The 25203-nt window shown below is 41.0% G+C and overlaps 3 protein-coding genes across 8 annotated transcripts in view; 1 reads left to right on the top strand and 2 right to left on the bottom strand.

Annotated features, from left to right (window-relative positions):
* The window catches only part of BCR (BCR activator of RhoGEF and GTPase), a 93828-nt gene extending 91125 nt beyond the window's left edge, over window positions 1–2703 (bottom strand). Inside the window, exon 1 of the mRNA XM_033075743.2 lies at window positions 637–2703. Within this exon, the coding sequence (XP_032931634.1) occupies window positions 637–2146 (1510 nt within the window). The 5' untranslated portion in view covers window positions 2147–2703. The remainder of the gene's footprint in view (window positions 1–636) is intronic.
* A 4745-nt stretch (window positions 2704–7448) lies between these two features.
* RAB36 (RAB36, member RAS oncogene family) lies at window positions 7449–21517 on the bottom strand. 4 transcript variants are annotated; one of them, XM_033076115.2, is made up of 13 exons: window positions 21455–21515; window positions 21134–21337; window positions 19661–19961; window positions 18821–18917; window positions 17601–17689; window positions 15030–15095; window positions 14317–14418; window positions 12631–12695; window positions 12000–12051; window positions 10543–10624; window positions 9462–9552; window positions 8728–8847; window positions 7449–8495 (listed from the first exon to the last, which is right to left on the bottom strand). In XM_033076115.2, exons 4-13 carry the CDS (start codon window positions 18887–18889, stop codon window positions 8431–8433), a joined length of 801 nt encoding a protein of 266 aa, XP_032932006.1. In that variant the 5' UTR covers window positions 18890–18917; window positions 19661–19961; window positions 21134–21337; window positions 21455–21515; the 3' UTR covers window positions 7449–8430. The 4 variants fall into 4 exon arrangements, with proteins under 4 accessions (XP_032932006.1, XP_032932009.1, XP_032932007.1 ...); XM_033076118.1 differs by lacking the exon at window positions 15030–15095 and having other exon boundaries at window positions 21455–21517; XM_033076116.1 differs by lacking the exon at window positions 19661–19961 and having other exon boundaries at window positions 21455–21516.
* An 879-nt stretch (window positions 21518–22396) lies between these two features.
* The window catches only part of RSPH14 (radial spoke head 14 homolog), an 81120-nt gene continuing 78313 nt past the window's right edge, over window positions 22397–25203 (top strand). Inside the window, exons 1-4 of one of the 3 annotated variants that reach the window (XM_033075678.1) lie at window positions 22397–22508; window positions 22899–23340; window positions 24567–24669; window positions 24853–24971. In XM_033075678.1, coding sequence (XP_032931569.1) covers window positions 23001–23340; window positions 24567–24669; window positions 24853–24971 — 562 coding nt within the window. In that variant the 5' untranslated portion in view covers window positions 22397–22508; window positions 22899–23000. The other 2 variants (XM_033075676.2, XM_033075677.1) reach the window with 2 other exon arrangements.

Here is a 25203-nt window from a genome sequence, read left to right as displayed (position 1 = left end):
GCTCCCTGATACTCCAAGTTCTTCCTTCACTCAGCGATAGCAGAAAGCTCCAAGAAGTGAGATACACAATCATCACTTCCAATCAGCTCTAATTGAAGGCTGACACGAGACAGAACGAGAAACTAGCACTGTAATTAATACAGACAGGAAAAAACAAGACTGTGGGAGCAGCATCATTATCAGTAAAGCTCTGGCAAAACCCTCAGGTTGTGGCTTGTTGGCACACTACCACCTCTGAGGCAGAGTTTAACTACTCCATAGTGCACAAATATGAGGGAGGGAATAAACTGGTGGTGAGTTCACCACAGCTGGTGAATACCTGGTGAAGTTCTGGCCCCTTTTAACCTCAATGTTCAGACTGAAACTTTGAGAAATTATTAACATGGGACTCCATTGATCCTCTCAAGAGGAGCCTGAATCAATGCTTCTGGGAATCCAGACTGAATTCCTAAAATGCAGTCTGACATATACTTCTATAAGATCTTCCTAAAACAGTGAAACTACAAATAAAACACAGAATTCTCACATGAAACAGTTTCCCCCTCACAGTGATTCACCCAGAGTCTCCCATTCATTTGCATGATGCCATTCCCTGCTCTATACATTTAAAAGATCAAACAAAAAGCTGGTACACACCTGCATCCCCGTGGAAACAGCTGTCCTGGTGACATCTCCCAGAGGGCAAATCTCCATCACTTGGCCAGATCTGGCCTGTTTTTCGTACACCCACGATAGTGGCCTCAGACACGATGACCTGCTGCTGCCGGTGCCGTTTTTGAGACTGGGGGGTTGGTGGGCTGCTGCTGTCAAAGGACTGCTGAGAGTTCTGGGAGGGGGAACGGCTTTTATCCCGATACATGCGGTACGTGGTGGGGCTGGGGGAGACATGGCTGGACTGTCCTGAGGAGAAGTCTTCCTCGCTGGAGGTAAGGTTCTCATTAGAGCTACAATCAGGAGTATATCCTCCTCCAATATCTTCAAAACTCCTGGGGGAATAGGATCTCCTGGGCCACGTGAGATGCTTTTCCTGGTCAGGTGGGCCCTGATTTCGCAGAACAGGTCCTTTTCCTTCTCCTTCCCCCATCATCCCACCAACGTAGATACTCTGATACGGCTGAAAGTCCATGGGCTGCCAAGGTGAGCGGTTGCTGCCATTGGCATTAATCAGGTTGTCTTTAAGGAACTTTGGGTTCAGTTCAGCATCCTCATATTCTCCATCATAGCCAAAGCTGCTCTCTGAGGACCTCCCCCTGTAGGCAGGCCTCTGGAACTCGCTGAAGCTGGGTACCATGTTAGAAGGGAGGGAATGCAAAGACTTTTTGCGTTCCATTTGCATGGCTTGGCTACCAAGAGAGCTTATTTTATCAGAAACATCTTTATCATTGACCTTTACTAGACCCTTCTCATGATGATACTCCATGTTCACATAAAAGGGCTTTTCAACAACATCCTTGTTATCTCCAGAAGAATGCGAATTAACCTTTTTCATTCTCTCAAAATTGGACCTTAGGGCTGCCACACTGGTGCTGTTCCCTCTCTCCTTAGGTTCAAAGGATCCCTCCTTCTCAGCAGATCCCACCAGTCTGCGAGTGGAAGCCGATCTGTGTTTTGAAGGAGAGCCATCTGTATCACAGCGATTCTCCATGTCTTCTACAACTCTCTTCAGCTTCTCTTCACCATAGTACTTACACCTGTCCTGTTCTCCTTCTCCATGGTGGGGGCTGTCCAAAGGTGACAGGTCTGACCCATCACTCTGGGTCGATAGCTTCCGCATAGAGGGCATCCTGGGTTTGAACTTTTCCTCCCCATGATGTGACTTGCTTTTTTCATATTCATCTTGGTCAGCAGACTGGTGATGATGCAGGTCCTGGATCTGCTGCTCTGCACCCCCTTCAGGCAACTGAGAAACACGTTTAAAACCCCATCTCTGTCTATCATAGCTTTTTTTCTCCTTTGCTAGAAGAGTCTGCAGGTAAATCATGCGGAACCTCTCCTTGTTAACCTCCATCTCCAGTCTCCGGATAGATGCTTTGCACATCTCCAGTTCCTGTTCAATGTCTCCCACAGATTTCAGCTCCATTTTAGGAGGCTCAGAGTCTGCAAATTGTGCTTTCCAAGCCTCTACAAACCCCACAGGGTCCACCATTTTGCATACGGGAGTAAGTGGAGAATACGAGACGGAGGCTGGAGAGAAAGAGGTGGAAAGAAAAAACCAACCGGATCTCACATGTAGAAGCAGAAACAGCTCGGGCAGGGTCAACTCAGCGCGTCTCTTTGGCGGTCCATGCAGGGCTCCGGGAGGCAGGCAGCAATCCTCTCTCCTCCCCGTCTCCTTCTGCCTCTGCCGGCCCCAGCCCCGCGTACGCTCGCTACTCTCTCCCCGGCATGACTGATGGTTCGCTGGCGAACAACAATGCTCCCACCCCGGCGATCCCCCGGCACTTCAGAGCGCGTGGACAAAGGAGCGGGCTCGGGGCGGGGGAGGGAAGGTAAATATCGCCCTCCACCCACCTCCAGTCGCCGCCGTCCTGGGCACGGTCCTCAGCGCGGCCACGCTGCGGAGCCCTCCGCTCCGCGCTCCCTCGCCAGCCCCCGTGTTGTGCTTTCTCTTTCTCTCTCCTCCTCTCCCCCTGCCCCTTTCCCTGTCTCCTCCTCCCGGCTATTGTGCAGCGCTCGGGGCGCGCTCGGTCCCCGCGCGGGGCGGCGATGCGGCGGCGCGTCCCGGCCGAGCTCCGCCGCTACCCCGCGGTGCCCGAGCGCGGCGCGGCCCCGCGGGAGCCCCCCCGGGAGCGCGGCCCCCGCTGCCCGCCGCGGCCCATCGCGGCCCGGCTCCGGCGGCGCTGCGGAAGGGGAGGGGAGGGAGGGAAGGACCCGGCGCAGGCACTGACACGGCGCTGGGGCCTCTTAAAGGGGCAGCCGGGCCGGGGGAGCCGCGGGGCGGGGGGGACCCAGCGCCTCCCTCACGGCTGCCTGGGAGACAAAGGCAAAGTCGGGAGCGGTCCCGCCCGCTCGACCTTGCAGCCGCAGGCCTGGGCATCGCCACACCGGGCAGACACGACCAGAGCTAAGCCTGGTTAAGAGCCAGCCACACAGCCCTGTGTGCATAGGGAGGTATCCCTTCCCGTCCGTACGGCCATGCCCTCATTTATTATGTATAAATCCAGCACGGCTCTCTGCTCTCTCTGTGCTCACAGCAAGGCTCTCCCCCCAGGCACTGATGCAGCTCACCTTCAAAGGTCACGTTTTCCCCACTCATGGAAGCGCTGGGTAGTAGCAGGCTTGTCATTCCCTCAATCCTGCCTTCCTTGCCAACACATGACAGGCTGGATTTCTGAGAGGGGCAACTGGTACTCCCAAATAACTGATACTGTCAATAAAGGCTGCTTTGTTTGAGCATTAGCCTCACTTTTGTCCTGTGTATTATTTAGCCCCAGTAACTCGGTCCCACACTTCACCTCTGGGTAAAGGGTGGCAAATTATTTAAACAGAATTCTGGCTGCTGGATATTGTTTTCCTTCTGAAATCACACCATCACACTTCCTTCTTACCCTTGCTTAAGGCATGTGTCCTTTTCTGTATGAATTCAGCCTCTGAAACAAGGGTAAAAAATACAAGAGAAGTTCCATCGTGCCTGTTTGGAGGACAGGAAAAGGTGATGTGTACCCCTCGTATCTCCCATAAAACTGTTTCTTTCATGTCTGTGGTGAGGCATATCTTTTCCGGTACATTTTACTAGAAAAGAGAATGGGATATAGCCCTGACAAGAACTAATAAAATCCCACAGGAATGAAAAGCACAACTTCACAGGAGCAGCTTTCTTACCTTTGAGATATGTACTGTTTCAAAATCCATTTAACAGTTTTCCTCTCCATGCTTTTTTATTTACGAAATATTTTGCAGTATTTTCAGCTATATCACAAATGGCTACTCCTAAATTCACTTTTGCATAGTTCATCCCTCTTGGTTTTTGTTTCCTGGCTTTAACTGCTTTTCCTGCACTTGTTTCCTCAGCTTTTAACACATAACAGGCATTGGCTGACCTATATGGAAAACACATTATAACCTGAATCATAACAAAATCTATATGTTTAATAAATAACTCTATAAATCTCTCAAGATTTCTCAGTCTATCACAGAAATAAAATACTTCAAAGTATCCATTGATACTATTTGTTTGCTTAGTGACAGTTTGATGAACAAAATTCTGACATGCAATGTGTTTCTAGGAATAATAAGATTGTACTGGCATGGTTATAAACAATGGCAGATATGTGACATCACTGGGATATGTTCTGAATTCATACAGAACTTTCACTGAAGTCTCTTCATTCTGATTTATTTCTAAAGCAATTTCTATTTGAGTCCACTTTTCTGACATTTGTGTCCTTTCTGGAGGGAGTAAGAACTGGATGAGTCACATGAGGGATTTCTGTGTACACACTTACCTTTCAGTGAATAATACTGTTAAACAACTACACCCTCTTTATCTACTGAGGCAGCACAACTCCAGAAATTCCACTGGGAATTGAAGCGTTCTCTGAATTTCTGCTGATACTTTATGCATTGAACAGAGCAGTATTTTAATTGGATACAGAATTTCTTCACGACCACGGTGGCAGACACATACCTGTGATGTGAGAGTGAGAATCCTGCGATGAGGGGCTAAACCCGGGCCGGCCTGCCCGGCACATCCCCTCTGCTGGCCGGCCAGAGATCGCGAATCGCTCCCGAGCGGCACGGAGCTGCTCCTGCAGCGGCCGCCGGGCTCCCTCTGGTGGGAAGAGCTCGGCTCCGGTGAAACTCACGGTCCTCGTGGTCCTCAGCAGCATCCCACGCGGAAGAACGGCAGGTTTTCTAAGGAAAAAAAAAAACCAAACCCACCAAAAAAAAAAAAACACAAACAAAAACTAAAACGAAACAAAACAAAAACAACCAAACAAAAACTAAAATTAAACAAAACAAACACCAACAAAAAACTAAAACGAAACAAAACAAACACAGAAACTGAAACAAAACAAACAAAAAAATAAACAAAAAACCCCCCCAAAAAACCAAAAACCCCCGAAAAATACCAAAAAGCACCCTCCAAAACCGCAAAAAACAACCCCCCGAAAAAAACCCACTCCCCAAAAAAAACCCCAAAAAACCCCAACCCCCCCAAAAAACCCCAAAACCCAAAAAACCCCCAAAACAAAACAAAAAAAACCAAACAAAAAAACCCCAACAAATCAAAAAACCAAACCCCCCACAAAAAAAAAACAAACAAAAAATCAACAAAATGATAGGACATAAGCTGAGCTTTTAAATTGAGAAATAAAACATGGTTTCCGATTAATATGTGGCTGAAACAAAAAATCATATTTTTCTCAACACAAAGCAGCACTCTTGGTAGTTTGACAAAGCTGACAGGTCCCATCCAGTCTAAATCATTCTATGAACTCAGGGGAAAAAAAGAACTCTCCTCAGATTCAGACAGTGGCACTTCCTCACTGTGACAACAACTTTCAGAATAAAAATGTAGGAAAAGTGATCAACCCTCTCCACCATGGAATACACATTCTCCTACAACTTGCCAAACATTTGATTTTCACTAGCATGTTCAGAGATGTGATGCAGAGTGTTCAGAGTGTTCACTCATCAGTGCTACATTAGAATTTCTAACTTTTGATGGGAAGCTGAAAACACACACAGGGGGACAGATTTATTCGTGGAGAAATGACTCCAGTTCCACAATGTAAACCTGAGCTGGGAACCAACAGGATTCAGAAAGTTCTGAATGCCATGACCTATGTAAATATAAGCAATCATACCTTAAGTGGCAAATAGCTCAAAAGGTGAAATAACACCGTTAAAAATTAAAAGAACAGGCTTTTATAGTAAGAAATTAACTCTGTCAGGTGACTTTCAAAATGGTTTTTCATCCATTATCAGTGGGTTTGCTCAGCACAAATGCATCCACAATCCATGAACACATTAACTTTTACTTATTAAAGACAAGAAACAGCTCAGCTTTAGTACTTCTTTTGGGAAATGGATTGTTACAATTGCTCTTTGCCTTTGCTTCAGACTGACTCCAAAGTTTACTTCAATTTCTCACCTGCAAATTCCACAAGGAAGCTGGAACTGTGACTGTTGCCATGATCACTGGGGGGATGTCAACTGGTCTAGAATTTGTGGTTTATTAACTGCAACTATAGGTAGGCTAAAGCTCTTTCAATACTGTTTTCCAAAATATCAAGGCTTCTTCAAAGTGAATTAAGTTGCTGATAGAATGGACTTACCGAGATAAAACACTGGCCAGGTAGAACTTACAGATTTATATTTATTTTCTATAGTTAGTTTCCTTTGTGTTTTCCTAAGCAACTCATCATTTGCAATATGATCCAAGATTTTAGATGATAAATTATTACTATGGATTTATTTGCAGAGGAGGTTTCACTGGTGCTTAAAACACCCTTAAAATCAACCAAGCAAGCAAAAAACCCAAACACACAAACAAAAAATGACAACAAAAATCCCAACAAATCACCAACCAAAAAATTGGTCTCAAAGCATCCATCATGTAATAATCAGACTCAGGCTGTTGTCCCAGGATAGCAGATGACTGACAGAGTATTGCATTTGTATATGAAGTTTTTGGAGCTCCAGATGATACAAAACAGTAATGACATCATGCAGTGTGCTGAATCCCTAAGAAAAAACTGTCCCAATTGTCCCAGGCAACATGGCCGTGTTGTTGAAGAGACTGCATCTCTGACTTTGCACAATAATTGAGCTCAGCAACAGAAGAAACCCTTAGGAGGTATATTTCTTGGTGGGAAAAAATCTAAACCAAATTTTTTCTTTGATCTGTTCCTGAGTCATTTTTGTGTCTCTCATGGCAGCACTGAAGCCCAGCTAACCTGATTTGCTGCAGCAGAGTGAACCAGTAAAGGTGGACTCTCACCCAGGCTCAGGAAGCACAAAGGCCATGGCCAAGCTGCCCACCCAGCAGAGCACGTGCTACAAGCACAGAGTAAATTCACCTCCCTTGTGAAACACACTCTGGAACTGAAAACCACACAGAACATCAATAGGTTGAAATAGCACACATTTGGATAAAGAGCTCCTTTCGTACCCTCACAGACTCATTTTTTCCACCAAATGCCACATTTGTGTCCTTGCCAACAGGCAGCACAATTGTCAAAGTTAAGATTGTCTGATAAAAAAAAAGACAGAGTTCCTAGATCTCTATTCATCATATTCTAGGAAGTTGCTCTAACTTACGTCAAAAGGAAAAAAGGAATAAAAAGCACATTCAATCTATCCTTTCTGCACTTCTCCCCCTTTCTTGTCAAAGTGGGGAAAATGGCAGAGAACTCAGAATATTTTCAGATTGATGCATTTTCTTTATCAACAAATGGCTTTATGTCTCAGCACCTCAGATCTGAGTTCTGTTATAATTAAAGAGTCTGTTGCTTCTGCAAAGATTGAATAAATACCTCAAAAACTTGTACCTTGTAACTGCTCATAGGTTTTCTCCTCTCTCCATTTAAAATAACTGAAGTATGAAATTTAAAGCACTTTTTTTTTTTTAATTTTATTATTTTTATGCCATCCACATTCTGGATGTGAATCCTAGAAGCATGGAATTCTAAGCTAGATACAATAGAGTATTAGAGTTCAGAGAGCTACTGGAAAAATTAAGGAAATAATATGTTTTCCATATAATGCACCTTTCTTATTTAAGAGAATGGAGAAGAATAGCATTCTTATCTGGCAACATTTTCAAAATACTAGACAGCTGTTTTAAAACAACCAAGTTCCTACCTGGACTTCTTTTACCCTTGGAAATATTTAATACTGGGCTCTGATTCTCAAGTGGAAAGTGAAAAGTAATACACATTTTTCCTGGATGGAGAAACCACAGTGGAAACTATACAGTCTGCATTTGTGTATTTCCAGTCCTGATACTTAAATCTTATTTTCAGACAGTTTTAATATACTTGTTATGCATAAAAGCAAATCAAGGGTTTTTTTACATGATGACTTTAAAAGGCAAAACACATTGATAGCACCCTTCATTCTGAACTGCCACTTGTTTCCTGCTCCCACAAGAATGCCACTTCACTAGCTAAGATTTCTAGAGAATTATCAAAAAACAACACACTAAAATGACATGGGTTTTGACTACAAGCCTTTCTGGCAGACAGGTGAGCCCCTGGCAATGTCTTCCTGCATTAAGACAAGGATGCTATGTTTCAACTACACAGAGGAAGGTTTACATAACAATTGTACCACCCTGCACTGGGAGCCTGCAGCAGCAAGGGAACTCTCAGCAAAAAAGTTTGGGTAAGTTTTTTCTCCTTCACTTCTAAAATTAAATTTCTCCCTTTCTTGTTTGAGAGCATTGTTGCAGAGAAGTGTGGCTCTTGTAGAAACAGTTGACAGTTAGCAGCAACTCAGGCTGACTTGAGCCTTGTCTTCTGGAGCTTCCATAATGTTCTTCTCCAGTTCTGTGGAAACAAAAAAGTTATAAAATCAACTTGAAAGAAATTACATCATCTGATATTAAGGGTAACAAAAGCTGGATGCAGGCCCAGCCACTCCTGTAGGCTAAAACCTGAGCAGACAATGATATGAATTTGCTTGCAGGTGTTTGAAATTGGCTCTAATGCTTGAAAAACCTTCCCAGTCCTTTGGGCTATAAACAAGGAAAATGCACACAAAAAGCAAAACTCCACATACTGATGAGATTTCCTGCCCCAATTTGGGCCCTGTGCCCAGGAGTGTTCTCCAGCTCCTTTATCATGGACTGTTCAAAGGCCAAGGCAGCAACTCGGGAAAAGAATTCTTTGACATTTTCTCCTAGGAAACAAGACAGAAATGATGTGTTTTTATAAAGGCACATCAACACATGATCATAAGCATAACAAGCACATCTGTGAACAGCTGACTGCTCAATACTGGGACAGAACAGCCCTCTCCAACAATCTCTCTCCCATTCTGATCACTGCAGAAAGAATTTCTAATTTTCTTACTCTGGAATACTGTACCCTGTGAAGCACCTTTATTTTTAGCCAGCATCAGAGAGAATTCATTTTGTGGTGTAATCTTTTTCCATTGCAAGTGTTGAGTAGTAGTGCACATGTGTATTTATGTAACTATCTATGAATTAAACATGCTCAGATACTGCAAAGCAGCTTGATTACTTCTTTCTGCAAACACAACAGTGAAAGCACACATACAAATGCTCAAATAAAATCAACCACTAATAAGCCTGAAGTTTCTAATAGCAACAAAATGCAAGAAAAACAACAACAACAAAAAAAACCAAAAAACAACAACAACAAAAAAAACCCCAAAAAACCCAAAAAAACCCCAAAAAAAAACCCCCTGGCAATGGGGCAATAATAAGTTCCTCCCAGTCCAACATGAGCCCTCGTGGTTCTGCTATTTTTACATCCTTTGCAGTAATTTACCTGTTTTGGCTGAGACTGACCAGTATTCTGCCTGCATCTCCTTGGCAAAACGGATGGCATCCAGCTCTGTCCTTTCACACACAGCATCTGACTGGGCAAACAAGGTGCAATAACTTCAGCAGAAGAAGTGTGTCTGGGCTGGTAACAGTCCACACACCTACACTGTGATGCTTCCAGTTTTCTCAGTGGCCTTTCTGACCTTGCCTAGACTTGGGCAAGCAGACACGACTGCAAGAACGTTCAAGTATTTAGTACTGCTTTAAATGGAAGTCTCCACTCAGCTCCCAAAGCACTGAAACAAAACAAGAGTTAACAAGTGACTCTTGTGTTTAACACATTCCCTGGTGAAGAGCTATCAAGCCAGCAGCTCTGTAATGGTCTTTAAATCCTTGTCACCCCATCATTTTCAGCAGAAGAGTGGTGGGACCAACTAGTAACAGAAGAAACAAGTTTGTTTTCAAGGCTTTAAAAATCTTTTTTCTACAGAAAGACAAACACACGACAGAGAATTGCATAGAGAGACTGCATTCCCCCTGTTCTTTTGAAAAGTATGTGATATTCAGTTAAGTAAGAAACCTTCCCTGTTCCTGAATAATGAACACACTATCCCTTAAAAACCAATTTCCCTCTAATTTTTCCAATAGCTCTCTGAACTCTAATGCACAGTTGTGAGTATCAAGTTTAGAATTCCATATTTCTAGGATTCATATGCAGCATGTCAGGCTTGCTGGCATAACAAAAGGAAAATATAATGCTCCAAATTTCATACTGCAGTTATTTTAAATGGAGGAAGTTATTTTAAAAGAAGGAAACCTATGAACAGTTACAGAACAACAAAACCTTCAAGATCACTGTGTATGTTTATATATGCTTAGAAGATGTCATGCAAGAAATATTTCACTAACTACCAATGTTTTTAGAAAGCCTCTTCTTAAATTGGTTTCAAGTGTGCTGTTCAATTTACCTTTTAAGTTTTTCATTCAAGGTCTTTATCTCAATGATACTGTGCATAACTTGCAAGGGAAATCGCTTGAGGAACCAGGGAAAATCTGATTTCCTTATATGCACTCAATTTACTCACCACCAAATCTTTTTTTGTTCCAACCAGAAAGATGAAACTGGAATCTGGCTCATTCTCCTTCAATGCATCTTCTAGCCACTGTCTGAAGTACAAAAAAGAAATGACAGAACCAGTCAGAGGGAACAAGGAGTACAGGAGATGATGACAGATAATAGGGTCACAAGAAAAGTGAGTGGAAGAACTTATGTGAGAGTATCAAAAGCCTTTTTTTCTAGACAGAGAGAGCAATAGCTATTCCAACTCCTTTGAATACATGTCTCCCACTAAGGAAAATTCTACCCAAGGTAGAGTACAAATTCAACAATCATTTTAGCACCTAGAGAGGATATTTCTCAGTGTAAGGGAGAGGCCAAAGTTTGGTGCAAAATAAGGAATAAGAAAGCAAGAAGCAACTGAAAAGGTATGAACCACATAGCAGGTTAGATACAAACAGGAATAAAGAGTGAAATAATCTATTCAGCATTATAAAACAGCTCCCTATGAAGGCTGTATGATTCTTGTCTCACAGGCTTTTATATTCTTGTTACTCTGGCAATCAAGTTTCTCTTGAGTCATCCAACACAAGTCAAGGAGGGAAGGGAGTGTGTGTGTGTGTGGGAAATCAGGTTCACAGGCTTCAATTACTTTCAGCCAAGCAGAGACACTAATATATATATTATTTTACAAAGTCCTATGTAAATGAGCTAAGCACCACAGTACACATTCAAATAAGACAGAGTACAGGTTGTAAAGAAGTCTGTACCTGCATTACAGTCACAACAGCACGTTAGAAATACATATGCTCTGAGCTGTGACAGCAGTGTGCATCATAGATCTATGAAGGGTTTCTCAGCCTTCACTGAAAGCAGAAGGAGTTTACTCATAACAATTAGTGTGTTGTTGTCACCAAATCTTTACAAGGATCTGAACTACTAAGTTAAGCTGTATCTACATATACTTAGAGTTTTTCATTTTCTCCCTTCTTTTTGACAGCCTGTCTCCCATCAGAACCACAGAAACTAGAGAAAGAAAATTTTGGGATAAAAGTGCACCTAGAAAATGAAAGGTTCACGAGACATTATGCATGAGATGCATCTCATCAATTTTATCATTTACATTAGATTCCAGCCTGATATTCTATTTATGGCAAATGAAGTTAAAAAAAAAAAAAAAAAAGGTTTTGGGGTACACTTCATCTCTTCCTGCATGTCTAGCTTGGAAGGATCAAGCTCCCTCAAATGCCTCCCTTTGCACTGATTTTAAAGCAAGTGAAGTATAAGCAGTTCACATTTATGCCCTGCATTTTCTTCAGAAAAATCCCTCCCTATGTAATCCAAACTAGTAACTGTCATTTTTAATTTCTTAGCTCAATAGAAAATACACTCATGATCCAGCAAGTTCTTAACACCTACATATGGAAGGCAATTAAACCTGCTGTAAAAAACCTTTAAAAGATAAGCCAAAACACAGAAACTTACTTGGTGTGATCCAAGGTTTGGATATCAGCCAGATCAAACACAGTTATTATAACTGCAATAAAAGACAAGAATAGAAAAAAAAGTAATTAAATTAGAAAGTGTATCAGAAGTCTCTCCAACCCATCTTGTTAAACAGAGAATGTTTATGTATAAGGTTTAAGAACAGATTTAACACATAGGAGGTGGAAGACTATCCATTTGCTCATTCTTTTTCTTTTTCTAGCACCTAACAAGACCTAAATCCTTAGTCTTCAACATTATATCTGTAGTCTGCAGTGCTATCAACCCTTTTATTTTGGGACCACTAATTACCACAGGATTGTCTCTTACCAAAAGGAAAGCCAGAAATATCCACTCCCAACTCCAGCATTCATCTCACCCAACCTCAAATTCTTTTCCCCCTAGTCACAAATGCCACTTTCTATCACTGCATCATCAGAACACTCAGAGCCTGCAGATGTGACAGCACATCAAGTCATGAAAGTCTTCATCCCTTCTGCCCTGCAATAATGGACAATCCATTCCACTACAGTGTCTACAGGTACCTTCCCAAGGAGCATACATGGATCTACATTGCTGTACAAAATACAACCTCCCAACAAAAGCAGGATCAAATGAATGTTGTTCTCACCCTCTGCTCCTCGGTAGTAAGCAGATGCAATGCACTTGAACTTCTCCTGACCTGCTGTGTCCCATCTGTGCAATGGGGAAAAAAGAAATTTCAGGTTAATGAAAGCCAGGGTAACCTGAGTAAACATGTTAATGAAGCAGCAGACTGGTACAAGGCAGAGAAGAATGTGATACCAGAGAAGTGTCACCATCTGGAACATGTTATTCATTAACTACTGATAGAAACACAGTAAAGCCCTATTAGTCAATGAAGACGTGAACACCATTTTTACCTTTTCTTAAAACACACTAATAATTTCAGAGACAATTCAAATATTTGTATTCTGCATGGTAATATCCTTTCCTTAAACATTTTTTTTCTTTGACCTATGTAATTTGCATATATTTCTAGGGCAATCTAGTTTTGCACATTTTCTCTCCTAACACTAGCTAAGTCATGTTAGAATCTTGCAACTGCTAGATAAGGTATCTGTCCCTACATTACAAATTGGAGACCTGCAGCTCAGGTACTAATGACACCATTAAATAAAATCAAGAATGTCCTTCTTATTAATGATCATGATATGCAGTGCCTTCAGCTACTGCCAGCACTACAGAGGTTTGGGTTTTGTTGTAGCCTTCCTTGTACTGCCAGTCATGGATACTTTTAAATATATCTTGTATGGAAATCTCTCAGCAAGAGGGGGCACTAGTGCTTATCATATGAAACTGCTCTACCCAGCTTCTGAAGACTTTGCAGATAATGCAACCTGACCTTATTGCTTCAGTTTGCAAAGTGCTGATGCATGAGTCCAGATTTCTAGAGGGACTCAAGCTCCAAAAGAATAGCACCTGGCAGAACTTCCCAAATACAACTGCAGTGAAATCAGTCAGAAACGGATTTTTTAGCATTTTTCAATAAATACCACAAGCCATTTATTTACATCAGTGATCTCACCAGAAAAAAAGTGTTCCAAAGTAAAAAGGTTTTTAAGATTAATGCACTAAAATACCTCATGCAAAGCTCCTTATCTCTGCTCTAGGTCACACTACAGATGATTCCATAATGCCCTCTATTGAACAATGCTGCTGGCCACCAGAAACACAAAGGGACACCACTCCACAGACCCAAAGCAGGTGGAAGAAGGGCAGGACTCCCACCAGTATAACAGACGAAGTTGAAAATCAAAGACACTAGGTTCACATTCTAAAAAAACCACTCCAGCCTTTCCATGATTTCAGGATAATTAATTAGTTGCTAATTAATTAGTTGCTGGACACCTTAACATTAATTTCAATAACTGCAGGAATAAAATCCCCAGTAAAGCCAAGTTCAGTGCTCATTGTGCCTATTAAATTCAAATCACACACTGGGGTTACACTAGCACTGGCCAAAGCTGTGGCAAAAGCTTCCCCTTTTTTTTCATGAACGTTGAGTAAAAAAGACAGAAATCCACTGAAATAGTACAAGACATCCAAGATGAATTTTCACTGACAAGCTTGTAATATTTTTTAGGGATGACAAATCCAAGAGTACAATTTCTACTGAAACTGCATGTCCAGAGACAGAATCTTTTCTTCAGATCACATTATTCTTTGTGCAATTGTATTACATTTTTAAAATCTTTATTCCACCACAGCCTGCAGCAATTCAAGCTCTGCTGAGACTGTACTCTATGCAATGCTTAACCATGCTCTTTCAACTCACATCTGGAGGTTATATGGCATTCCAATTATCTCAAAACGTTCAATCTCAAAATCTACTCCAATGGTCGCCTTGTAGTCTCGGTCAAAATTATCTTTACAAAATCTGCAATTAAAAAAAAAAAGGATGAAATACCAGTAAGACAATTACACATAACTGCAAAACTAACAGTGTCTAGGGTAAATTATGAAGAAAAGAAAAAACTAACTGTGGATTTGCTATATAACGTAGAAGCAGACATGAAAACAAAGACGCTAACTAAAAGGAGATACTGTTTAACAAACTAGAAAGCACATATATCCATATATCTAGGGTTCTCAAGGGAGGTACACTATCTTCCAGTTTTAGTTACAAAGGAATCTATTTTGGGTTACAAAATAATGACCCAAATGAAACAACGACTCAGACACTGGAAGTTTTTCCAATTCTTTAGCTTTTAGACTGGATTCCTTAAGAAAACGGTTTCATATTTGACTGGATAAAAATACCCCAGAATGTAACATATACTGACTCAAGTGCTAGAGCACAACTCTCTGTGTTGATGTAGGTCTCATACTCTTGACTTCATTTTGTCTTCATTTGATAACAAAACCACAAAGTACTGGTTCAGGTTCAAACCAGAACCATGAAGCACTGCTCTAAAGCCAGCAATGGAAATGTTAAAGCATTTCTTTGAGAAACAGGAGGATCAAACCATCAGCTGAGATATACTGTACCTGTTGATGAGACTGGTCTTCCCAACATACAGGTCTCCTACCACAACAACTTTGGATATTTTCAGCCTGTTATAAATATTTGAAAATATTACATAGTTTTAGTAGGAATTTCAACAGTGTCCTTCTAAAAATTCCGATTTAGCTCTTTAAATTGCAGTGAGGAGCACATGTACCAGTGACTTCAGTTTATCTACTTGCCACTGTGCTGCACAATCCGAGTTTTAAATTGCAAGAAAGAAAGCCACCAACAACCAAACCCTTCTGGAGTAGAAATAGTCCATTTCTTACTCTGTTTATTTTTTTCTTCATTTCAATTCAGTGGAACAAATTTTATTCTATTAAAATTGCCTTGACTACAAGTATATGCATTTGGCATATTTTTACATAAGTTTACACATAAGAGCATAGTGTATCTGCATCCTTTACATTCCAATTTATCCCAAGTTTCTCATTAGCTTTAATAGTACAAATGGAGTCCTAAGTGCAGAAATCGGAAATTGCCAATAATAAAAGAACCCACTTCAGAATGTGCCTCTGGGAAAAACAACCCACAGACTTAGAGCCAATACATTTTCTGACTATCTGGAATAATATTAATCTGAACCTGGCTTCATGCAAATAATCCTCTTTGCTCTAGGTCCTCCCACAGGATGCAGCAGATGGGCTTTAGGTGACTCAGCCTGCATTCTTAAAATTGAAACTGTGGCTCTTTTAGGAGATCCAGGTGGATAAGTGAATTTAAGTTTATTTATTGAACTAAACTTGGATTGACATCTCCAGAGCACATGCTACAAAAACAGCTTAAGAGGTTTAATGTTCTTTTCTATCAAGGAATGGCTTTTTAACAAAGGAGGTAATCTTCTATTGAACGTTATTTCTGGTTACATCAACTTCCATGTGATGCTGATTCCAAGTTATCAAAATAGCTGAAAAATTTACTGGTAAACTGTGTGACTAATATTTCCAAAAAAAGAAAAAAACCCCAAAAACTTATGTGCCAGTCAACATTAACTGGGTGACCATGACCACAAGCCCCTGCGCTTCTGATTACTGTTACTGTGAAAATACTGAATAAAATCAATGACCTTAAGGGAAAAAAACAAAGAGTAAGTGATGGCTTAGAGGTGTGTGCTCCATTAATTCATACTGGGAAAAAATCTCCCTAGATGAGACCATTTAACACCATGGTGGACTATCAGGAGAGTATTAAATACAGCCATTAGCTACTGAATTTATCAGACTGGCTTTCCAAAGGACAAAGAAATATTTTATTAGTTGGGATAATGGAAAAGGAAGATAATGGTTATTCCTATCAAGCTTTACAAGTACTGTACAAAACACTCTGGCTGCCTTTCCTACTCCAATTCCATCAAAAAAGGACTTAAATGACCGAAAAATAATCATATCTGGAAAGCAGTGACAGAAAAGTAGTTTCATTCCATTCACAAAGACAAAACATACAGCTTTTTAGTCATACTCTGTTACCAGAATAAATCACATAGAGAATTGGTTTACTATAGAAATAAAATTTTTAAAAAATGCTAGTAATAAAAATCCCAATCAAATATACCTTGGAAATGGAAGGAAAAAGACCTCAATTGAATAAAGCATGTCTTACTTGGAAAATTGTCCAGACACTTGCAAAAAATTTACATGAAACTAAGATAGTGACTGTGTTTCTAAAAAGAATAAAGTCACTGATGTCTCTCAGGGTGACATATTTTGGCTTTAAAAGTTTTTTTTAGCAAGACTCCCAAGTGAAATGAATAAAAAGTTGCATTTAAAGATGGGTATCATGACAAGCCTCATGTCAGCAACGCTAGAGCTGGGGGAATAGTGAGCTAATTGTCAGTATTCATAGGAGCTGCACTTTATGGAGGATCCTTCACACTGAAGCCAGAAGCATTTATCACTAAAATGTACAGCCATGTATTTTAACTGAATACTGATGATTTCAGCACAGTTTAGCTTTCTTGCCTTGCTTCAGAGATTAAAGTGGCAATAGTAACAACTCTGGAGGAGAGATAATGTGGGGGGGAAAAACCAACTTCAAGATTATTAGCAAAGCAACAATCAGCTTATTTTGATTTTTAAATGCTATATATTTACCAGAATTTTCCTTCAGTTTTAAGGAACCATTAAGGAGAACTTCTCAGCATGTATACTTCAAGAAGACTAAAACCAGATTTTCAGATGTTCCAAGAAACTTAGAACTGCTGCTTTTATATCCCTCCAAAGCCTTTATAAACTGCTCCTTTAGAACACCTGCAGAGAACACAGCAAGGCTGGATCTGTTAGATCTTTTGAACTAAGTGTTTACTTAAAGGGAGATAAAAAACCTTTTCATTTCTAAACTAGTACATCATTTTTTCAGTGTTACCTATTCCAGCAGAAGAGACACTTGATTCATGCACTGTGGAACAGGGCAGAGAACTGCCCCATGCAGAGGCTAAGCTGCCTTCAAACACACTGGAGTGAGGAACATGAGGAAGGGAAAGGAGATGAAGAAAGAAGACTATAAAGAGCTTAAAATCCTTCCTTCCTTGCATACCTGGGTTAGTACAAACTTACCCAGCTGTTGCAGTGCTCTGCTGACAAGCAGTCCTGACCTGTGCATGGAAGTGCTCTTTAAACTGCAGGCAGGCCTCAGGTGTGTACCACTGAAAAGAGAGAACAGCTGCTGGCACAAACTGGGTGATGGCTACTGGGCAAGAAAAACCAGACAAAATGATTGTTCACAGGGTTTGTCAAGAACAGAGTTACCCTGGAAAGAAAAGGGGTAGATTGGCTTAGAAGGCAGTAGGATTTCCCCAGAGCTGTGTTTGTAAAGTCTCCTTGGGACAACAGTATCCTCTGAGCACTTTTTTGAGTGTCAGTGTCCAGCACTGCCTAAGCACCCACGGCCCAATCTGTTTACTCATCATTCTGTACAACAGTAAATGCCTTCAGTTTTCCCAACAAAGACACACAAGACAATCACGGATGGGAGCTCACCACCAGCAACTCATTATTACTGTAAAGGTTTTCAATCTGTTAAAAGTGTGAAGCACTGTTTTTATTACTAGCCCCTTAGCTGGGAATTAGTTAAAAATGAGGAAAATATATTTTACTTTGCATTTGCTTAAAATACCTGTGGTATTTTTCATAAAATTAAAAGCAAAATATGTGGCTGAGATCAAGAATAGAAAAAAAAAGGCGAACTCCCTTAAAAGGATCTTTTGAACAACTGAAAAAACACAAGTGTTAATTCCTTGCCCTTCCCTGTCCTTAACTGTTCCATTATACTTCAAATAAAAAAAGTCTTTGGGGACATCAAAGGTATTTTGTCTGTGTTTCTACAGTGCCTACTACATTTGATCTACTGTATGACTAAGGTTCTTGTACAAACAGAAAATTAAAATTGCCTCAAATTCTTTAACCAAAGCCTCCTAATTAGATTTTTTGGCAAATTTAATGTCAGCTATGGTTCCTCTTTTCCCTTGGTGTTGAAGTGCTTTAAGCATGTAATAATTACTGTTTTGCTGAAAAAACAAATATTGTTAGATAACACTTCTGTAACAAGTCACCTTCTGTAAAGGTTAGAAAGAAGAATGAGAATTATTATTAAAGAGATCAGCAGTGAATGGGACTATGAGGTTACATTAAACTTTGAAAGAATCTTAATTTGTAATTTTGACAGAAGACAACAAGGGTACATTAAATTAAATTAAAATACCATACTAGCACAATGGAAAGATAGATCAGTGTGGCAGGGGCTACATACTGTGCCCAAAGGGATGAAAAATGCTTACCTTGGGAAACTGGGAGATTATTCTTTCTCTCCTCACAGGGGGAACCAAATGCATTAGGCTGGACTTCATCCTCCAGGTTCAGATCAATTCTGCAAGACTGAAAATATGTAAAGAGAAACACAGTATTCAGGAATTACCTCAATACAGGGACAGGGACAGGAACAGCATGAAAAAAAACGAACCAAGTTCTTGAAGACTTGTCTTTTTTTTTTCTTTTTTTTTTTTTTTTCTTTTTTCTTTTTGGTAGAACCGACAGTTCTTCAACTCAGTTTGCATGGAAGGAAAGCTGTTTCTCATGTAAAAAGGTCACCTCAGTGTGCATAGCTGCAGTAGCAAACTGTGGCCTTCTGAAACTACAAGGCACCAACTCTAATTCCCTGGGAGGGCAGAGAATTGTTCACTTAATTCAACTCAAGTGCTTGCAGTTCAGCCCTCAAAGGATTCTGCAGCGTTTAATTTAAAAATCTTGCTCATCATTTCAAATGCTCTGCACTGAGCACATTAATTAATGCTAGGGGATCCCAGATTTCATGTGGTCAGAAGAAGAAGGGAGGAAAGATGAAGCTGCCACATTTCTTGGCACAACATCAAACTTTCATCTAAGATCAGCTCAGAAAGAATGAAATTCGTCTGACATGGAAAAAGAATAATGTTCACATGAAAATCACAAATGCATTCAGATGTCTCACCTGAGATACATCAATTTGGTTATGTAAGGAAACTTCGTGGGTTGCTGGGGGAGGGGACCCTTGTTCGGGGAGAGATTCCTTACTGGCGTTCAAAAGAACATTTCTAATGGGAGCATTTTCATCATGTAGCAAAGAGTAAGGAAGGACTCACCGAGCAGCAGCTGATGCAGCAGGATTCCAGCCGCACAAGCAGCTCAGCCCTGCTACGTGGCCATAGCAACAGGTTTGCAACAATTCCCTTCCTCCGCTTCTTCCACAGGGCGGGAAGGCGGGCTTGGAGTAATTTAACTATACACAGAGCCCCAGTTTTAAAACAACAAACTCCTTTTAGTGGTCATACAGATTCCTCTGATCAGAAACAGCTTCTTCATAAACCAAATGGTCCCTGGTTATGGAAACAGGTCCATTTTCTTCAAAGTTCCTTGTGTATATGGATACAAAGCTGGGTTAACCTATTAGACAAGAACTGTTGGAGTGGGGAACTGTCACACTGCTAATATTAAGCATAGCAGCAATTTTAAAGAAACTCCCAAGGGATTTTTTCAGCATTTCAACTTGATTTCATCTCAGCTTTAAAGTCAGGATGCGCATGCCACTAATGAGACATTCTGAATTATATAAATGTCTTTCTACTCATTAATAATCTTGCTTTCTAAAGTACAAAACACCAAAGACAAGGAATAAGAAATTACACAGCTCTTTTGCATTACCTAAGTATTGTTAATTAACTCATTAATTTAGACAGTATTTAGTAAGCAAAGATTTTGCTACATATTTTATTAGGATTTAAATTTTCAACTTTCAGGAGAAAACAAAGCTCTCCCATTCTAACAGTCATATTTTGATAAAGCTGGAAGAGGCTTTGAATCACTTCTGCAGCAGACAAAAAAGGTTAAAGGGCACATCAAAGCAGACCAGTCATTTTAAACAGTGAGCAAAAGAAAAAACCTACAGTTGTGTTTTACAAGCACACACAAAGAATAGTGCTTAAGAAAATCGCTACTCCACTACATAGAATTAATGTTTTATTCTCTTCCATGAGGAATTGCTTTTAAACCACTTCAGGCACAAATATGATCTCAACTGTACCAAGACAGCCACATCCCCACCAAGAACCCAGATTTGTAGCTGATGGGTTATTCACCAAAGAAGGTGAGGTTACAGTATTTATCTATTACCATATGGAGAGTTCTACTCACACTACCTGTGAGCATATAAAACTCGAGAGATCTAGACTCTTCCTCCTGTCCTTCTGGCCAGATTGAATGATTTTAGGGCAATATTCATGTCTTTATGTCAGAACTATTAGTATAGTTCTGGAAACAAAAACTCCACGAGTGGGTAAGAGTTTCAAACTTGCTTTCTGCATGTTCTAGTTGTAGCTCAACACCTCCTAAGCACGGTAAACGCAGCCATGTGTACTTAGACTGGCTCACTGCTCCTCTCCTAGAGCTTTTTCACAAACTAAGCTACAAAAAACCCCAGTCCAACAATCTCAGTGGACACAAAGTACAAGAAGGACCAAGGCAACCACACAGATGTATTTCAAAATTGAGAGGCCATCTTCACTTACACTTAATGTATTTAATCTAAATCTCACACACATAAGCATATCCCAACTTACCATATCAGCAAATAAGACACACCATTACAGGAAAAGAATTTAAGAAATAAAAAGCTGCTAAAAATACTGAGAATGATCCATATTTTCTCTTCTTAAAGAGCTGAAAGGGATTCAGTCACCATGGAGGGCTGGGAACACAGTTGTCTCCATGGCATCACAACCCTCCTTATCTCAACATTGCAAGAACAGCAGCGCCAGCAGCTTCTGTGGATAGACAAAGGATGTGAGGAAGGCATTCAGAGGTATACATTAAATAATGCCACGACCACTAACAAAATCAGTATTCCAAGCTACAGTGAAGGACAAGACAGAACAACTCACACCAAAAGCACTGAGGGACAGGTCTCTGATTTGGTCCTGCTCTTTTTACGCTGAGAGAAGTTCACGTTCTTCCTATAGAAATCAGATTAATTTTTACAAGTACATAGTGGAATTCTAATCTAATTCAGGTAAATCATCTACAAAGTAAATAATCAGCTCTAAAATGTTACAGAAAAATGAATCCATTCCAGAAAATACTTTTTAAAGTAGCAATTTTTCTTCTATGGATTTTGAAGATCAACAAATCAGAACCTATTCCCGTGATGCATTTTAATCCATCTGATCAGAATTACTTTGGATTTGTAAAATCCTTTTTAAGAACTTTGATTATTACAATTGTTACTCAGATAAAATGAAAAACATCTCAACGATTTCACTATCTGCACTATCCTTTTATAGCACAAGCTGTTCAGAGATTTTTCCTGGTAACACCTGACAATCCAGAACATTATTTGTGCCACAACATTGCAATGATCCGTTCTTCCCGCGTACCTTCCTCTGAACAGTTATGTGAAGCCAAGTAATAATTGAAACCCTTACTACACATTCTAGTTGTTCATAGTGACATTCTGAAGAAGATTAGGAAAGAAAACCTAGTCCAAAACTACTGCGCTCCCTTCAACCCTCGTACCCCAAGGAACCTGCCTGCTGTATTTCTGCCCTTAACTCGACCACCATTTTATTCGCTCTGAATTTTCCTCGCTTTTGTACAAGAAGAATTACTTTGAGAACAGGGAGCGAGAAGAGAGACTCCACAGTTGAGCAGAGACCCGCGGTAGCACGGCCGCCACGCCGGGGCCGCAGGGCAGCACCGCGGCCCCTCAGGGCTCCCTCAGCGGCCGCGCCTCAGCCCCGCCCGCCCGCCGCCAACTACGCCATTGACGTAACGCCCCCCGCGCGGGCGCTGCCGAGCGCGGAGCTCACCCTGGTGACGCAGGGCCCGACCCGCGGCTCGGCGGCGTTAGTCGCTATTCACGAAGGGGCGCGTACGCAAAGAGCGGGCGCTGTGGCAACCGGGGCACGCGCGGGCTGAGGGCCGGCGGCCGGGGGCTCGGTAATGGCACACGGCGCCTTCGATTATTTAGTCTGTGTCGTTTGCTTTGAAGTGAGAAGTGGAGTTGTTTAGAGGCTGTTTTAACTTTTGGTATTGAAAACTGGAGGTCGTAGAGTTCAGTCAACTGGGGCGCTTTCCGTACTGAGGGAACGGCTTGGGGGTGGGGGGAGGCAGCCCTCACGAATTCTGTCAAACGTGACCGAAATCTGAGGGCAGGTTTTAACCATATCCCTTTAAAAATGCTTTTTAAATTTTATTATTTTGATCCCCTTCTGATTTTGGGCATTGGGCTGGCTGCTTCACTTGAATCCTTTAAAAAGCATTCCCTCTATCAGTCTTAACATCCTTCCTTGAAATGTCAAGCTTTCTTTCTCTCTCTCTTCTTTACAGTGTTCACAGAGAATTAAAGCAGATTAAGACAGTTCAGCCGATGAACACACATTAGTGCTGATGATGCTCGATCCCAGCCTCTTCCCAGCTTCCTGACAGTGTATGTTTGCTGAAAGAGCTCCCTGGGGACACAGGGCACTGTTTAAAGTCAGTAGGTGTCCTTATGGTACATCATCTGCCCAGTCACCAAGTACAGCCATTTTAGGGTATTTTTGGGGAGAATCTTTCTCAGGAACATTTGGGATGGCAACAGCTCGCATCTCAGCCTACCTCCCCCCTGATATCGACCCCACCAAAGCTGCTCTGGCCTTTGGGAGGAGGGCCCTTCCTAAACTGAAGGAGGAGCTGCAGTGTCCCGAGCTGCTGACACAGCAGCGGGCGCTGATGGCTCTCTGCGATCTGCTCCACGATCCAGAAAAAGCCTACGAGGCAGTAGCATTAGGTAAGTGAAGTGTTCTCACTAGCTCTGACACAGTGGGGCAGGCAGAGGGGGCAACCCCACCTTACGTTCTTCCATTACTTTTTCCTTACAATATCCTTGATGACACAAGATGCCCAGGGGAAAATTCGTGTTTGTTTTACCTCAGAAAGGTAAAGGATATCATAACAGCATATACATGACAGTTATTATAAGAATTATCATCACTTTAGGATTCATCAATGGCTCAGTGTAAGTTTTATCAACCCCTAAATACAAAAGAATCTTTCTTTCCATAGAATCATAGAATTGTTAAGGTTGGGAAAGACCTCTAAGGTCATCCAGTTCAGCTGTTAACTCTACCCTTCTATGATCATCACTCAACCATGTCCCCAGACTTTATTCTGATTTTAGCTAATTCCTAGGCTAATAAAAAAAAACCAACACCCATTTAGTTCAAAATTAGAACCCTATCACCATCATCACCCGTTTGCCTGGAACTTAATGAGAAATTAGAAAAGAAAGGAATATAACCAAATTTGTCATACTCATCCTGCCACTACTGTTTCCAAAGCCTGGAAGAATCCTGAGTTTCGATTTTGGGAGAGGAAGAAACCCCTAACCACAAGTTTATTTTTGCAATTTTTAGCCATGTGTGGTGTTAATACATAGCTTATTATGTAGCACAGGGAAAAAAAATCCTTTTTTGCTACTGCTTTTTTCTCCATTTACTTGCTTTGTATTTTTTCATCTCGTAAAAGAGACTAATCATGTTCAAAATTTATCAAGTTAGTGTCTGATGAACAGTTTGATTGCCAAAGCAATGTGAGATTGTTGTTAGTTTGGGGTTGTTAGGTTTTTTGGCTTTGGTCAGTGCCATATGTGCATACACAATCATTAATGTGTATTCCTGTTCAAAAAAGACGAGTGAGAATCCTGCAAAAACATGCTTTTCTAAAGACATCAATAGCTCTACTGACTTATTTTTAGAGTTATCTCACTTTATATTTGCAGGATTAGGATTTGACTTGATAAGGAGTCAGGAGCTTGTTTGTAGCATGACATTTTTGGCAGTAGGCCTTGAAATTTGAAAGTTTCTTCCTTACTTGAGAGATGAAAATGAGAATTTCACTGTCAGGACAAGCTGAAAATTCTGAGGCACTTCAAATTGCAAGATAAATGATGAATATTGCTATTTCAAATTAATGCTGGAGATAAGAAATGTCAAAATGAACTCTGACGTCTCACAGGATTCTTGGACAGCCTGAAGACTTTGCTGGTGCATCAAGACCAAACTGTCCGGCAAAAAACAACAGAAGCTCTCTCTGTAATGGCCTTGCACAGTGTTGGCAGGTAGGTGCAATTCCAAAGGTTACTGGGCTGTGTGGGAAGTGAGGTTTCAGTGAGAAATAAGAACAGACTTCCTCCGTTTTGTCAGACAGATGCAGCGTAAAGAAGAGCAGTTAAGATGAAATATCTCAAATATGCACAAGTTTTATTATCTGTGTTAAACCTGTCCTGCACTGTTGTTCTTAGGGAAGGGCTGATACGAAGTGGAGTCATTTCTGCCCTCGCTGGGCTCCTGGATGATCCAGTAGATATCTGTCGGAAGAACACCCATCAGGTTTTTAACATGCTGGCAAAATTACCTGAAGGTAGGAGGTTTTAAGCAATTAAGTGTTCAAGTAGACAACACAGAGAGGAAATCAGGTGAATTCACCTATGCTCCAGATTTAATTTATTCTATTTCCCTTGAAATTCATATTTTAAAACAGTACCTTGTCTATTTTTGCTTATTTTCATTTTCTTAGTTAGCTTTCTTAGGTCTCATGCAAGTTAAGGCTACCTGCTCAAGATACTGCATGCTTGAATTGGTATTTCAGAATC

The sequence above is a fragment of the Catharus ustulatus genome, chromosome 18 (genome assembly GCF_009819885.2).
Source record: "Catharus ustulatus isolate bCatUst1 chromosome 18, bCatUst1.pri.v2, whole genome shotgun sequence".
NCBI classification, from domain to species: domain Eukaryota; kingdom Metazoa; phylum Chordata; class Aves; order Passeriformes; family Turdidae; genus Catharus; species Catharus ustulatus.
Note: the sequence above shows the minus strand (reverse complement) of the source record. Positions and strands in the feature narration are given on the sequence as shown.

Bases quoted from the DNA above. Each gene is read 5' to 3' on its own strand.
- RAB36 (XM_033076116.1), bottom strand. From the start codon at position 18,889: ATGAAGTCCAGCCTAATGCATTTGGTTCCCCCTGTGAGGAGAGAAAGA. The intron at 12,696-14,316 runs GTGAGTTGAAAG...CCCATTGCACAG, and splicing joins ATGCCATATAACCTCCAGAT to ATGGGACACAGCAGGTCAGG. The intron at 10,625-11,999 runs GTAAGTTTCTGT...TTTGTACTTCAG, and splicing joins CAAACCTTGGATCACACCAA to ACAGTGGCTAGAAGATGCAT.